Here is a 16405-nt window from a genome sequence, read left to right on the forward strand (position 1 = left end):
AATCACTGAGTGCCTACTATGGGTTAGGCACTGTCTAGATGTTGGGAACACAACAATGAACAAATCAGACAAAGATCCTCTCATAGCCCTGATTTTCGTTGTTTATCCCAGAGGTTTTTGACTTTTAACAATGGACAAAGTGCTGGCTTGGCTTAAAGACAAAAGAATCAGGTTCTACATTTGGAATTAAGCCACCTTTCCCTGGATGGGGGTAGCAGCAGCATCCTGGAATCATACATCTTTCACCTACTCATACTTGGAGTCCGACTGAAACCATCAATGACTAGATCAATTGTCATTTTTCTTGGGCCTTTGCCAGGCTCCGGCAAGACAATGTCTTTCTGTGGAGTGTATTCTGTACCAGGCAATGGCCAAGGAGGGCTAAGTGTTGGCAGCATTGCTGGTGCAGGGGCCCAAGACCACCACTCAGCCGTTGCTCAGGAAGACATTGCCCCCTCGTGGTTTCTTATGTAACTGTGGGAGGGACTGCGAGTGGAAAGGGCTGTCCAAGTTTCCAGATTAATTGTGGCCTTTGCCTCTTCTAAACTTCAATTGCGAGTTCAACAGATTCTTGGCTTATTTTCATCCAGGACACCACCACCCCCCATAGGGAGACATGACATCATGACAGCAATTAAATCTATTTATCAGAATCTCCAGATTCCCCCCACCCCTCCCACCCCAAGAAAAACCCAATAGGTGAATGGACGTATCACCACTCTTTTTCTTCACACAAGTATTTTCTTTGCTTTCTGCGATTGGAACCAGAATCCCTGATCGTGGTGCCGTGGAGTTGTTTTCGGTATCTTGTCTCCACAACACCAGTTTATAAACTCCCTAAAAGCAGGAGCCTTATCTTCATCCCCTCCCCCACCCCACTCCCAGCAGCACTTAAACTAGTATAGGGTGAAGAATGCGGGGGGGGGGGGGTGAAGAGATAAACAGTGAGGCAAGCAAATAAATAGAAATTGTGATTGGTGCTGGGAAGAAAGGAACAGCGTGCTGTGTGGGAGAATTCCTGGGCGTGGGAAGTGAGGGAGAACCTACTGATATACGTAGTTTTAAATTTATGTGTTTATGATACAGGAATGGAGAAGCTCTCTATGGCCCCGGAAAATGGAAATTTCCTTCATAATAATGCTAGCTTCCATGCTCTGTAAACTCAAACCGGGCAGGAATGGGTGCTGGGTGCTATAGCACCAGCCTATAATCTGCTCTAATTGCAACCCCCTGGGAGGTAACTCTACTCCCATTTCACAGGTGAGGAAACCGAAACCACGCAGTCCTTCCGAGATTGGCGCGCGAACAGGCGTTGTGTGCTGACCTCCCAGAATGCTGAGCCCTCTTTCTTCTTTAAGCCGCTTTGACCCTCTGAAGATCATCTGTGTTGGCCTCCAGTTCGGCTCGCTGTGAGGAATATTCATTTAGCCACCAAATATTTATTGAGTGCCTACTGTATACCAGGTAGCGTATTTAAATAGCCGTGGGATTATAAAGATAAACAGGGCATGGTGTTGTCTGGCGGGAAGGCTCTCCCAGAAGAGTAAGGGAGGTAGCCAGGTAAACAAATAATTCCAGAACGGTCTGATAAGGGCCGTGAGAGGAGCCTGAGCAGGGGGCCCGTGAAGCCTAGCGGAGAGTAAAGGCCAGTGCTGGAGGCTGGGAGGTTTGGGAGGACCCGGCGCCGGAGGTGGGTTTGAAGCTGTGCCCTGAAAACGCCCGCCCGGAGCCGGCTGCCCCCGGACGTCGCTCGTTCTCTCGCATCCTGTCATTTCAAGCTGCCAACTAGGAAAGGAGGAAATAGGTCTGAGCCGGTACTGAAAAAGGAGGGGCAGGCTTAGGGATAGGGGTGCGAATCCCGGCGGGAAGCAAGCCAACAGCAGTAGCCCATCACGCTTCCCGGGCGTCGCGCTGGCCCGGCCTGGCTCCTCGAAGCCCCTCTCCAAGCTGGCGCGCACCGCCACTCGAGTTCGCCAACTCCGGCCCGGCCGCCGGGGCCCCCCAGGGTCCGAGGAAGCGGGAGGACCCCGCCTCCTTCCCTCCCGCGCCTCGGTCCTCGCCCTCCGACCTACCGCCGAGTCGGGGGGCTGGGGTCGGTCGCTTCCGCTTGCCGCCCGCGGCCCCTCCCCGGCGCGCGCCATCCGGCCGCGGGGCAGCCGCCCCCGGCGCAGCCCCTCCTCCCGCGGGGGGCTTCTCCGTCCCGCGTCCCGTCACTTTAGGCTAAAGCCTGCAGCCCACGTCTAGGGAGGGCGGAGGGAGGAGGAGGAGGAGAGGGAGGAGAGAGGGGAGGGAGGAAAGCGAGAGAAAGGGAGCTGCTTGGATCCCGTACTTCCCAGAGCTTGCCTGGAGCGCGCACTCAGCGGCTCTCCCGGTCCCAGCGTCCCAGCCGCGGCCCACGCCCCGCACCACCTCCTCCTTCGGTCTGGGCACCCCTCGCCCCCTCCCTCCGGCCCCCGCTAGACTCGGGCAGCGGCCGCCCCCAGCCCCTGCTCGGCCACATCCCCAACTCTCTGCGCTCCCTCCTGGGACGCGCGCCCTCGCCCCATCCTTTCTTCCTTCCTTCCTTCCTTCCCTCGCGCCCGCCCTCCCTCTCCAGGTCTCCCTCCCAGGTCCCGATTGTCTCCGTCCCCTTCCCAGTCTGCCCGCGCCTCGCCCTGCCCCGTCTCTCCCTCGCACTTCCTGGGTCGCCCGCCGCCGCAGTCTCGGCTCGCCGCGGGAGCCCGAGCCGCCGCTGCCCCGGCTCCAGCCCCCGCAGCCCGCGGCGCCCGCCCGAGGGAGCTCCGGCGCCCGGGGAAGGGAAAAGTGGGCGAGCGCGACCTCGCCCAGCCCCGCGCCCCAGCCCTGCCCGGCGAGGAAGGACCGGGAAGATGAACAACGGCGGCAAAGCCGAGAAGGAGAACACCCCGAACGAGGCCAACCTTCAGGAGGAAGAGGTACTGAGGGGCTCGCTGCGGCGGGGGTACGACCTGGGGCGCCGGCCGCGGGCTTTCTACAGCGTGCGGGCGGGCGGCGGGGCGCGGGCGCCGGCCCCGGGGCGCCGCAGTCGCGGGTTTGGGAATTGCCCTCGCCCAGAGGCACAGCCCCTAACTGTGGCCCCGGGAGGGGGGGGGTTCTCTTCGGAGAGCCGTGTTTTTGTGGGTTCCTAAAATTGCGTAACTTTGAGGACTTTTCGGAGACTTTTGTAAGTATAATGCTCAGCTTTGTTTGCGTGGGATTTTAAAAGCGGAATCGAGAGTTGACTCCTGGGTGACCTCAGTTTATTGGGACCCGGAGGGTCAGGACTTAATTCTGCGATTGGGGCTGGAAGTTGTGGGTTGTGTTTGTGTGTGCGGTGTCAGGAAAGAACTCGGGGAAAGTTCTGTTGAAAGACACCTTCTGTTCCCTGCCCCCTCTGTTCCGATGTTAAAAGTTCTTGGTGAAATATCTTTCTAGCTGAGGCATTTTGGATTAATAGATAACTCATCAGCTGCATTCTTCTCTGATGAGTCAAAGACCCCGAACCTGGGTGATTAGGTTTTGTAAATTTAGGGGCGATGCGGGGGGGGGGGGGCGGCGAGTAAAAGAGTTTAGAACTTTACAATTCACCGAGCGATCATCTAGGCTGTTTTAATGGGACTTTGACTTCTGAGCGTAAATTTTATGTGGTGCGTCTGTAACAACGTTAAAAATGTTGCGGCGGCGGAGCGTTCCGTTGGTAGAAACAAAATTTAATTGTGGGACGGAACTCCTGAACAGACGTTTCAGAATTTTGTAGTTAGAATATTGTGGTGTCCTTTTCAATGGCTTTGTTCCCGCAGGTACGTTATCTGGAGTCCAAGAAACAATACTTTTTTTCCGCCTACTTCTTAGGATCCCACATAGCTGAGTTCTCAGACATTCTAAAAAGAACTTGAGTGTATAGATACAGGGAAGTATGCATCTAGATGTGACCTGTAAGGCATTCTTAGAGGTATTGTATTCCAATATATAAAGTTAACAATGATTCTAAATCGGCTAGGATGTTATCATGGAGATAACGTGTTGCGTGCAAACTAAGATTCTGATACTGAAAGCAAATGTTGGGGAGGATTTAATTAGTACTTGTAAGCCCTCAGCACACTGTCCACTTGTAAAAAAGGAACTATTTAAAAGAAGATAGAGGGACCTAGGACCATGCAAATCAATGCGAAACACAAGATTTTACTCTTAGCCCATTTGTATGGGGCAACCCACCTGAATTGCAGTAAGCGGAAAATTGCTTTCACACCTGAGGATAATTGTGCTTATTATTATAAACTATTATTTTGAAAAGTGTTATTTACATGCTAGTTCTTTACCACTACTGACATTCCTCCGTTTTCAAAGAGACGGAGACCTGAATTGCAAGTTCCACTTTTTTTCTTGACTCTTAACTGGCTGCTTTGCTATTTATTTTCCCTACCCTTGAAACAAAATTTTAAAAATGACAAGTGTGCTTCTCTTAAGAAGTTGCTATATTTAAGTAATTCACCTAACACACCAATTGCTTCAGAAACTTTTCTATTTCACTTAGATGGGCAGTCTGTTTATTTCTAAGGGTAAGAATGCATTGTGTGAAACCATCTTTCTCTGCTCACCCAATTGAGACCTCTTGTAAATGGAAAAAGTTAATCAGGCCGACCCAAACGGTTTTTGTTTTATTTATTTATTTATTTATTTATTTATTTATTTATTTATTTATTTTGCTTTTGGTAGGTAGCAAAAGAGGTTTAAGTGTTCCAAAACCATAACCTACTTGAGAAAATTAAGTAGAGAAAAATAACATTTCTTAACCCATCTCAGCCTCGCTGCTGCTGTTGCTGAGGTGTTGTCGGCCCTGTTTCTGGGGCGCCGCCGTAATGTGTGAGGTTGTGTATGAGTAGAACCACAGGTGAGCTTAGTACAGAGTTACTGCCTCTTACCTGTTGGGTTGCCCTGACAATGTTCCTTTTTAGGAGGGAATGGCATGTGGCTCTGGACGGGTCAGCAGTTTTGGCGAGACAGTTATTTTAAAACTCAGTGGACGATTAGGAAGATTTACCAAGTCGGACCAGAGGTGGAGTATAAAGACAGATACACCACGAAGAGAGAGAGTTTATAATATTAAACATTCAGGAAAAGAAAGGAAATAGGCCTTGAGTGATCCAGGTAATTTTGCGCTAATTCCCTGTTTTCAGTTTGTTTTGTTTTTGATAAACTCTAACCTCTCCCCCCCCCCCCCAACCCTGAAAGCCACAAGTGAAATAAATATGGTATTTGGTGAGTCCCAGTAATGTGCTCAGCGTTATACAAAAACCACCACACTGGACCCTTTCCCTGCCCACCCGGCGATCAGCAATTTGTTCTCAAACACATTTAAAAGCCTTGGCTGAGGACTCCAGTAAACAGAACACACACATATAAAATGTATGTACACATCATGACAAGAAAGGGAAAACATGTATTTTGTTGTTTCTGGGGGCCACTGAGCAGACTTGGAAGAGCAAGTCCAATCATCATTAAGAGAAAATAGTTTATTTCCTAGAACATGATGGCAATTTAGGCTTTCTCTACCACTTCAGAGAATCTAAGGGTTTGGTTTTTTTCCCCCTCTATTTTTTAAATGAGTTCCTTTTATCTTCCAGTACATTTTAGCCCTGTGTGAGGGCTTTTAAAGCTTTCTCTGAAATAATTGATACTGAAACACTTAACTTGGTTCCAACCATGTAGACTGAACAGCCCAGGATTTAGGAGAATTTCTGAAGCTTTTTGGGGTTGGAAGTTTGAGAACTTGGACAGGACATAGACTTCTGCTTTGGATAGTATTTAAAGCTTTGAGGAAAAATTCTTTTTAAGATTTGGCTAGCTAACTGTAAAAGAGATAATACATCTGGGCTTCTTGCATGCTATACATGTGTGTTTCTCTGCAACATGTCCCTTTAAAGAAAAGCCAGTTGTCAAAATCTTAACAAGGATCTGAGATTTATAGGGCTTAAGTAAAGGGCGTTAGATAGTTTCTGAACATCATTTTACAGTTGATAAAATCCTAGAATTTTGCCTCTAACTGTGGACCAGGCAATATTCTCTTTGAACACCTTTGGCAGTTTGTACTGGACCAGACTTTATTAAAATCAAGAAGTACGTGTATAACAGACTCAGTCTTGTTGAGCTTTATCTATCAAGACTTTTTCTAGCTGGTAGCGGATAGAAATTTATTGTTGGTCACTTAATTTTCAAAATACTTTTTTTGAAGTCCGATAACTGTGTAATTTGGTTTTGCTTTTTACTTCTATCCAGGTCATTGAGCATTTTTCAGGCTGATCACAAACCCTTTCTAAAAGGTGTTTGAATTATGTTGAAGCACGAGTGGTAAATAGCAATTTGTCCTTAAATTGATTTGAACTTTCTTGTACTTAAAACTAGAAAAGCAAAAAACAAAAAAACAAAAAAAACTTGGCATTGTTGGAATATTGACTGAAAAGATGTTTGGCAGATGTTGGGCAGGAATCATGTAAAGTTGGTTCTTTACAAGCTAATACAAATCTTTACCTCACTTTCCTTTTAAAGTGCTTAGTGTGGGGTGCCTGGCTGGCTCAGCCAGAAGAGCATGTGACTCTTGATCTCAGGGTCATGAGTTTGAGCCCCTCGTTGGGTGTAGAGATTACTTAAAAGCAAAACAAAACAAAAAAACTTGAAAAAAAGTGCTTAGTAATCTTGGCCAAATACTGGGCTCATGAAGAAAATTGTTTCCTCCAATTGGCCCACAGAAAGGGTCCCATATCAGTTTGATGTGGCAGCCTCTAGCTTTCAATTAGGCATTAAGATTTACATCATGACTTGGGCAAAGTACAGGATAGTTTTGTACAGGTCAGCCACGTCTGGAGTCTGTTATTCCAAATCAAATCTACAACCAACCTATTTCAGCCTTCAAATAGGGGTTGGTGATAGTTTTAAAAGGACAGCCTAGTAAAGTCTGTAAGAATGCTACGAATACGGCATGCACTTTTGAGCTGTTTTTCCAGGAGTGTTAAAATTTTCCTCATAAACTCTTGTGCTATCTTTGTTTCCCATGGCATTTGTCGGGTGGATCGTTTGATAGAGTAGAGGTTCTTTTCAGAGTTGCTTTCATGCGGTTTTTGTGGGTTCGTATTAATTTGTGCTTCAAGGACAGAATTCAGTGTTGGTGATGGGGCGAGTAAGTGGGCACTGATGTCCTGCAAGGTGACGCAAATTAATGCAGCTTTCCGGAGGACTTTGGCGTTATATGGCAAAGTATGTTCATGAATTAGTTACTTCTGATAGTGAACATTCATAAAGATTCTTCTGTGTCTTACCCAGGGATCTTGCTAAGTAAATCATGGTGTAAGTTCTGAAAGAGACTAGTAGGTAGCCGCGAAAAGCCATGTTTTTAAAGGATGTGTGTGCATATGCATATGTTTACTTTTCTTGTGGGCTCAAAGCAGCAGAAATACATTCTCTCACCGTCCTGGAGGCCAGAAATCTGGAATCAAGACGTCCGCCTTGCCATACTTCCTCTGAAGGCTCTGTGGGAGAATCTGACTTTCTCTTCCCAACCTCTGACAACATTCTAATTGAGGGCATTATTGTCAATGTTACGACATTAAACAAAAACAGATTTAAAAGTCCTACGTGGTGCCAATTCTTAAAAAAAGACCACCAACCAAACCCCAAATAGGTTAAAAAAAAAAAAAAAACACACACATCAACAAACCACATATAAATAAAAATTTAGATAATTTTTACTTTCTAATGCTTTTCTATGCTTTCCAAATTTTCTAAAATGAATGTGAACAAAATTGTCAAAAAAAAAAGTCTGAGTATTCCATGGAATTTCTTTGCTGTATCTGTAGGTGTCACAAAACCATTGGGTCGGTCCCACTTCCTTTTGCTCACGAGCCTTACTGTAGGAACTGGGTTCCTCGTAGCCCGTTGTAATGTTGATCTCACTCATTCTTTTTATCCTGGCTCCTTTTAGTGATCTTCCGCTCCTCACCTTGTTCTAACATGCTTTCTCGGTGCATCCTTCCACCATACTGCTCGGTGTTCTGATGGGTCCTTCAGCACTGATCTGGTCTCTGTACAACAAAGTCCAAACTTGACAGTCAGGATTGCCCTCATGTAACCCTGCGCTCTGTAAACCATTTGCTTCAACCATCTTTTCCCTCTTGATCTAGCTTGAGCTGCTTTCAAGGCAGGAGCCAAGTTTCAGCCTACATTGTGCAGACTCCCGTCACCTGAAGGTTCCATCCCAAAGAGCTGGTTGTCCTCAGAATTCCCGTAGAAGTTGCTTTGTTCTCTTCCTTTAACTCCCAGATCATCACCTTCTTTCATGTAATTTTTTTTTTTTTTTTTTAAAGATCGATGCCATCTTATCACAGTATTCCCAATATTCAACTCCTACCCAAAGATAGTACTCCATTACCAGGCGAGTACCCCCGCCACACACACTTATTCATATAGATATGCATGTAATTCTTGATAAATACATCATTTGTAAAGATGAAAGATCCTTATTGGTAGGGTTGGTGATGATGCCTTAGTATGGGTAGGCTGTTAAAAAGCAGCCACTTGTTTACTGTTGAGGTCCTTGCCCACTGGGAAATTAGGGAAGTGATGGGTGGATCAGCCGGGAAATTAAGTCCCTCCACCTGCCATCCGGAGCCTCTGCTTGGGTGCACAGGTGAGTGTGCCCGGTGCCACTGCAGGCCTGCCCCTCCTGAGGTGCATTTGGGTTTTCACCATTAGAATTTGGTGGGTGCCGTGGAACTCCATTTGACCTTTTGGATGCAGACTTCTGGAAGCTTTGGTGAGGTGGAGGAGCGCGGAGCTCCCTGTGTTCCCAAACAAGCCTGCTCTGTGTGACAGCCCCTTTGGAATGTTTGTGTTCAGTTTCATTTGGCACCTTAGTGTCTGCCTGGGGGAAGGGGAAAGGGAATGCAAATGTTCCTCTTGAACAGTGCTTGCTTTGGTCAAAGAAAAAACTGAGGGAGGAATGAGGGGAATGAACCTTAATAGCTGGGGCAGAAGTGGCTGCCTGGCTCAGTGGGCTTCAGGCCAGCTGGGCCCAGGTATTTAAACTGATGCTGTTGATGGGAGGATGTCATCCCATGACGGGATGAATTTTCTTGATGTGCGGGAAAGGCCTGGCACTCACATCCCTATCATGAACGTGTATGGGGAGAATATTCGAAACTACTTCAGTGCATCATTGGAGGGGTGGGGGGCGTGACTGCATACTCAAGAAAGGTTGCTGGTTTGAGCTTCTCACAGTAAAGTTGTTGCCTGGTTTGTCGCTTTTGCTGAGAGAAAAAGAATACTGGAATGTTCGATCCTATGCAATTCCCCGAAATCTTTGTAATCCATTCACTCAAGAAATAATAATTGCGAACTTCTGAGTAGTTACTTCTGAATATTTACCGGGTACTGGGCACTTGACACGCAAACTCCATTATTTTATCCTCCCGGTGAGCTGAGGGAAGTATTATGGGGAGATGCCTTGGCGGGCACGTTCTGAGGGTGCCGGCGACTGCGCGAGCTAGTTTCTGCTGGTCAGTTGCTCCGGGTTGGAGCGGCCCCATGTAAACAGGTGTAATGAAGCCTGGGGTTCAAGCCGAGTTAGAGTTGGGAACACAGTAGCACTGCAAGGATGAGGGGGTGAAGGCATTGTGTCTAAGGGGTGACGTTCGAGCTAAGAGTCTCGATTAAGATTTTGCCACATGAGAGGGTTGAGACCACGTGGGTAGAAGATTGGCCTGTGTAGGGGAGACGGTGGAGGAGCTTGCCTTTCATGCCGGGGAATCTGACTCCGCTCTGATAGGACTTGCCCTGCTGTGCAGCAGGGACCTGGCACTCGGGGACACTCCGGGAAAGGGGCTGTACCAGGTTTGGGAAGAGTTGAGAGAGAAGAGTGAGTGAGGCCGGTACTGCAAGAATCCTAGCCCCCAAGTAAAGGGTCGTCAGTAACTGTCGGAGCACCGAGGGGAGACTGGGAGTTTCCTTCAGGAAGCCTCTTGAAGCCTCTTAAGGTTTCTCCTTTGGACGGCCAGCTAAATGGAGGTCCTATCCGTAGCAAATTGAGCGGTCGAAAAGGGGAGAAAAGGCCAAGAGGAGGTGAAGACCGTGGGGTTGGAAGTGCAGAGGAGAGGTCTGATTGCAAGCAATTTTCAGAACAGTTTAAGTGAATATAGCCGGTAATTGAAAAGGTGGGCGATGCGAATGAGCGCCTGGAAAATTGAAGAGAGACGTGGGACTCTGGTTCCTGGGGGAACCTTGGGAGGGTAGGCCCCAAAGGAGACCAAAAAAATCTAACACTTGTCGGTTTTGTTTTTACGTACCTTCAACTTCGAGGGAAGGGGAAGACCTGGAAATGCTCAGGAAAATTGAAGAAAAAATTTTAAAGCACTTTTTAATTTAGGAACATCGGAATGTATTCTGTGTCTGCTTAGTTTATAACATGATCGTATTCAGCGTGCTTATCCATTTCAAAGCCTGAGTGTGGGAGGGGAGCTTAGAAAAATCTAGGTATAGTATTTCCCGCACACTTTTTTGTGGGGGGCCGGGGGGCTTTCATCGGTCTCTGGAAATTGTTTTCCTCTACGATTTGCAGTTAGCTCTGAGGCTTTTGCTTCTACAACTTTTCTTTTTCCAACGCTGTATCTTAGACTAGAAGGGAAAAATCAGGCTAACATAAGATTTTTGTAGATGGGTTTGGAAGGTAAAGGGGGAAGACCTAGAGAAAATATTCCCTCAAGTTTTCTGTTTTTTTTTTTTTTTTTTTTTACTTTATTGGGTGGGGAGTTAAGATGAGCCTTTTGCCAGACCCCAGACTCCTCTTATTCTGTGGGTCCACTTTTCCATTGATTCATTTAGTGCCTTCCTAGAAGTTTGCTGCCCTTGCTGCTCATAGCTAGCGTCAACCCTCAAAGAAAGAAAGGTGGTGTGGGAATTCAAGAAAAACAACTACCTGCATTTGTATTCCTCATAGGTTTTTTCCCCCTGCTGCACCCATTATGATGCCGGTTATGTAGAATCCTAGAGGGAAAAAGGAAATGGCAGTAATAAATGCTAATCGCACTGGGAAGATAGTTCCAAATTCCAGGCCGTAATACAGTATTGTTACACAAATTTAAAATGCGGAAAGAATGCCGGCGCAGCCTACCTCGATACTGTGGGCCCCCAGGATTTTGCAAAGGGTATGAGAAATCTGGGAGTCTGAGAATTGAGGTGCATCTCACCAACCCGATGCAAGTAAGTTAGAGACCTGTTTGTACTTTTGATTCCTTTTTAGTTCTTGTGAGTCGATTTTTAGATGATGTTCCTCTTTCTTCCTGAATTCTTAAAAAAAAAGATTTTATTTGATAGAGGGAGAGAGCAAGCACAATGCAGGGGGGAAGCAGGCTCCCCGCTGAGCAGGGAGCCCGATGCGGGACTCGATCTCGGGACCTGGGATCATGCCGAGCTGAAAGCAGACACTTAACCGACTGAGCCACCCAGGTGCCCTTCTTCCTGAATTCTTAATGTCACCAGGTATATACCCTGGACAGTAGCCAACATTATCCTAAGAGAAATCCTAGAGATCAAAACAAAACTGCTTTTCCTTGAATCCCCAGGATTCTGTTTTGTGAGAATTTCTCTCCTGCCCACCTATAGGATGGGCAGTTGGCGCCTCCTGAGAGCAGGCGCAGCACAGAATGTGCTACCTTATTACAGAAGTACCAGAATTTCCTTTGTGATCTGAGGGGAAGTGCTACCAAAGTGTAATTACTTTCCCCAGCATGTGTGATTTACAGGACTTAAAAACGTGTGAGTTTCCAGAGAGGCATCTGTTTTTAAATACAGTATCCCTCTAAGTCAACAGGATGTGTTTGGGGGCTGGGTGAGGGTCTCTGACTCTGACACACGCAGGCGCGCGCGCACACACACACACACACACACGCTCTCACACTCGCGCTGTGTCTCAGGCGCATGCGCACACACTTCCGTCCTGTGCCTGCCCGGGGAAGCTGGGTGACTGGAGACTGAAAACGTTGGGAATTGCTTCTCCTCAGGGCCTTGCTTATCAGCAGAAGGAAGCCTGCGAAGTGCTGGAGTCCAGTGTTCTAATTCCGCTTCTCCCCGCCCCCCCCTCCCTCCACTCTGCGCCCAGTTCCTCCTTTTCCAGGATCTCCTACCTCTTTCCCACTACTGAGCAAAGGGACCGTTAGAGCTAAGGAACGCTGAGACCATCTGATTGCAGAAATCTCCGTTTCCATCTTATGTGTAAGAAATTTGGAGCGTTGAAGGTCAGGTGCATACCCAAGTGTAATCAAACTTGTAAAAGCTTTAATGGATGTTTTGTTTTGTTTTTTGTTTTTGTTTTTTGTTTTTTTTTGCACATTCCTTAAACATTTACTGAGTAATGTCTACTCTGTTTTTAAACGTTGCTCTTTAACAAACCAGATGACGTGTTATCATCCCATGGTTTAGGTATAAGAAAACTGAGGCTCTGAGAGATTAAGCAATTTGTCTGAAGTTTTAGTGCTGGTGGGTAAAAGCTTAAAATTTTTCCAGTGGTGCACGAGGTTCATGTGATCAGGGCCCTGCTGGTTTCTGACCTCATCTACCAGGAATCACAACCTCAATTCATTATGCTTCAGCTGCTTGGGCCTTATTTAGGTATCTCCTCCTTGCCAAACTTGTTCCTGCCTCAGGGCCTTTGTGCGTGCTATTGGGTCTGCCTGAAAAATCCTACCCCTAGATATTTTCATGGCAGCCTCATCCTTGTCGTTCATTCAGATATCGGTTCAGATGTTACCCAGAGAGATCTTTGATCTCCAGATTTAAAGTACCCCACATTCCCAACCACTATCCTATCCCTCTTTTATTTTCCAGATAGTTGTTACTCACTGACATTACTTAATGTACTTGTCTTATACTCCTGGAATGTTACTCCCTGGCAGCAGGGACCTCTGTCTTGTTTAAGGCTGTAATCCTCAATGCCTAGAACAATGTCTGAAACTGCCCAATAAATTTGTTAAGTGACTGGAATATGAACCAATCTGTCAAACTGGGGGCCTGTGTAATATACCACCTTGTCCTAAACCTTTTCCAGCAGTTTTGAATTAAATCTTGATTATTGCCGCCTTCAAGATGATTTCTGGATGCGTATCCCCATTTAATTACATCAGAAAGTAAAATCATCACATGCTTGTAAGCCAGAAATTTATTTTTTGGCTTTTTAAGTTTTTAATTCCAGCTAGTTAACATACAGTGTTATATTAGTTTCTAAGCCAGGAATTTTAGATGGTAAGTGATTAGGTCCTTTGTCCGGGGGCGTACATAGCGGTTTTGCACACATGAAGGAATCCTTGCCTTTGTCCAGTTAGAACAGAAACCTAGCACAAAATTCCACAGAACCGGGAGTGTGATGCGGGCCCGGCAAGGCGTGATAAGTAAAAGTAGGGCAAGATGAATTGGATTCCTGTTCTGCCGATGTGTCTGTGGGGTTGCAAAGGGTTAATGTTAACAACCCAGGTGGAATTGATTTGGAGATAGACTTAGCACGCTCCTTTGATTTAGTCTGGCCCCAAGCTCAATATGCTTTCCTCCTTTTGCCTGCAAAAGGCATAGCTCAGGAAAAGGCAAGCTTTAGCTGGGCAAATCCAGCCTTAAAGCACCTGTATGGGCTGCTGTGAGGGAAGGCCTGGTCTGGGCTCTGTGAACCTTTATGGAGGAGGCAACTTCCAGCCTCCATTTCAACCAGCTTGTCAGCCTCACAGACTCAGACTGTTTTGATTCCCTGTAAAGCAGAGCAGATGACATTTCGGGAAGAAAAATATGTAAGTCGTCATTACTGGTCACCAGAGTGCCTGTTAATCGAGCATACTAACGCACTCATGAAAATGCAGGCCGTTGCATTTATCCCCATTTATGGCATTTATGTCCTAGTACTTGACCTTGAGCAAACTTCTTTAACTTCACCCTCATCCCTTGTCCATTAGTCTTAGAGACCGTGGTATGTAGACAATGGTATAGAAGTCCTCTGATTAGTCAGTCCTTGACCAGATCATTGATACTCTTCACTTTTTTTTTTCCTTTGGTGAGGGACCTAGGACAAGTCCTTTAAGCTGCTTGCTTTGGCATTTAAGCTCATTTCCTTAGCTAAATCGCGGGGATTGGACAGACAATGCCTGCTGTGCTAGAAAAGAATCCTACCTCCTCTCCTGTGTTTCTGCCTCATTCCCCTTCTATTTCTGAATCTTGATAGAGGATTCTCTCCTGGTGCCCCGCCAGCCGCCAAGTTCCATCTCAGGTGGAGGGGGTAGCTGTTGGTGGGGGGTGGTTTTAAGCCTGAAATTTTGTTTTGCTTTGTTGTTGTTTTTTTTTTTCACTAAGAAAATCAGTGCTTCTCCTTGAGAAATGGGTGGGAGTTTCTGGGTGTGAGCTAACGGCAGGAAATGACCCTCTCTAAACAAAAGAACTCTTTAAGGCCCATCCTGAGTCTTTGTGTTTTGAGAAGGGGTTATGCAGAAAACCTGAGCTACGAAATTAATCTCTGCTTAGCCATCCTCATGGGGGAGGGGAGAAAATGCCTGCCCTGCTCGCCCTCCCAAGTGTCCCAGGTGGTACCTACTGTGAGTGCCAGAGTGGTTTGAGAATAGGGCCTGGGGTGGCTCTTTGGGATAGTGTGGCTTCTTACCCCCCAAGAGGCAAGAAGGAACCAGGTGAGGCAGAATTACACGCTGTGTGACGTTCATCTTTAATCTGGACTTCTTGAAAAACCCATCACCAGTAAAATGCAGAGACACACAGAATGAGGAAAGGGGGAGAAACTATTTTGTATGATCTAGGTCTCTGTAAGTAAACGTGGATTGACAAATGAATCAAAGATTTGAATTACTCGTGTTAACTGTTTTTTCATTTTCTAAGTCTAAGCGGGTGATCCAATAATAGCTAATGACGTCTGCCTCTTGACCAACAGGATTTGTAATCATTGCTGTGTTAGATAGTGGGCCCATACGAAGAGATGTTGGGCCTTGCCCCTCCTTTGGAATGTTCCCGCACTTTAAAGTGACTGCTCATTATTATCACTAGGAGTACAGCGGGATCCCGAATTTTATATTGCTAGCAAAGTAGTTCTGTCTTATCAAAATTATTTTGCCTTTACAGATTCTTGCTGACTTGTCGCAATGAACTTCTTCTCTTCCAGGCACACCATTTTTTTTTTTTTCAGGAATATAAATCTTCCCACTAATAATTAGAAACACACATTTTGTTGAAAATGGTTTTGTGGTTTACTTAGCTTTCAGAACACTTGAAAACGACAAACATCTTTTCAAAGAACATTGTTGCGTCACTATTTTTAGGCTTTATGTTGTGACTATATTTTTAGAAAGGCCTGCTGATGTATTTGGTGGGCACTGGTGTGCTAGGGGGAGAGAGATGCTTTACTTCACAGCTCCAGAGTCGTAACAGAACAGCAGAGAGAAGATTGAGGCTGCTACTCAGAGATCCCAGTGTGAAGGGGCTCTGTTCGTGTATTAAATGTGTTGAAGACTGTATCTTAAGTATGAATTGAGGGGGGCAGTATTGTTTGAGAGACCGCATCATTGTAAATTCCAGGGCTTACCGGGAAAAATGATTCTCTTTGAGAATTCCAGTGTCTGATGTGTTGGTAGGGTTTCTCATTTTTTTAACGCATAAACTTTGGAGAAAGCTTACCGTGGTAGTGTTATTAATTTACACATGTGGAGCTATGTACTGACTTAGAGTCTTTTGGGGGCTTATATACAATGTACACTTGGCGTATGTTTTTCATTTTTAAAGTATCTGCTCTTTTCCAGTCATTATCTATGGCAACATCACTTGTATTTTTACAAAGAAGAGATAAAAATACCAGTGATCGACTACCCACGACATTTAAGCTGCTTTTAACTAAGCGGTGCATGGCGCTGGAATGCTTTCCCCTGAGACCCGTTTCTGCATCAGCCTTGCAAGCAATGGTCAGGAAGACTGAACATTCCTAAACCAGTATACTCCACTTAGGTTCCTTTGTAGTTTCGATGGATTCAGGGATAGAGTGGATCTGATTTTACTGGGCGGTGGAACAGCTTTTCCCATCACTCTTCACGTTCATGCGACCACTGGTAAACCTTGAAGCCAAGGGAAAATGTCCCGATCAGGAATGTTTGTCCATTCTCTCCATGTTCTTGGATGATCAAAGGGCAGTGTCTTGCCCTCTGCAAGACCGGCATCTGTTGCTATTTGGTCATAGTGAACCCAGCCTGCAGACTCTGTATTTTAGAAAAAAGTCAGGGGAGTGGAGGGGGGAAGGAGGAAGCCTGAAAAATGCTTATGGGACTTTGGAATATCGTGAGTTTCTGATTTTGGCAAATATACATTGGAGAAGTTTTAGCTCTTAACTGCCCTT

At 46.2% G+C, this 16405-nt stretch overlaps 1 protein-coding gene across 4 annotated transcripts in view; it reads left to right on the forward strand.

Moving 5' to 3' along the window:
- Positions 1-1375: 1375 nt before the first annotated feature.
- RBPMS (RNA binding protein, mRNA processing factor) overlaps positions 1376-16405 on the forward strand; it is a 165999-nt gene continuing 150969 nt past the window's right edge. The window contains exons 1-2 of one of the 4 annotated variants that reach the window (XM_057303576.1): positions 1376-1464; positions 2597-2933. In XM_057303576.1, coding sequence (XP_057159559.1) covers positions 2868-2933 — 66 coding nt within the window. In that variant the 5' untranslated portion in view covers positions 1376-1464; positions 2597-2867. Of the gene's footprint in view, positions 1465-2291; positions 2934-16405 lie in introns of those variants that run through there. The other 3 variants (XM_057303574.1, XM_026508371.4, XM_044387504.3) reach the window with 3 other exon arrangements.

The sequence above is a fragment of the Ursus arctos genome, unplaced genomic scaffold (assembly GCF_023065955.2).
Source record: "Ursus arctos isolate Adak ecotype North America unplaced genomic scaffold, UrsArc2.0 scaffold_27, whole genome shotgun sequence".
Classification (NCBI taxonomy): Eukaryota; Metazoa; Chordata; class Mammalia; order Carnivora; family Ursidae; genus Ursus; species Ursus arctos.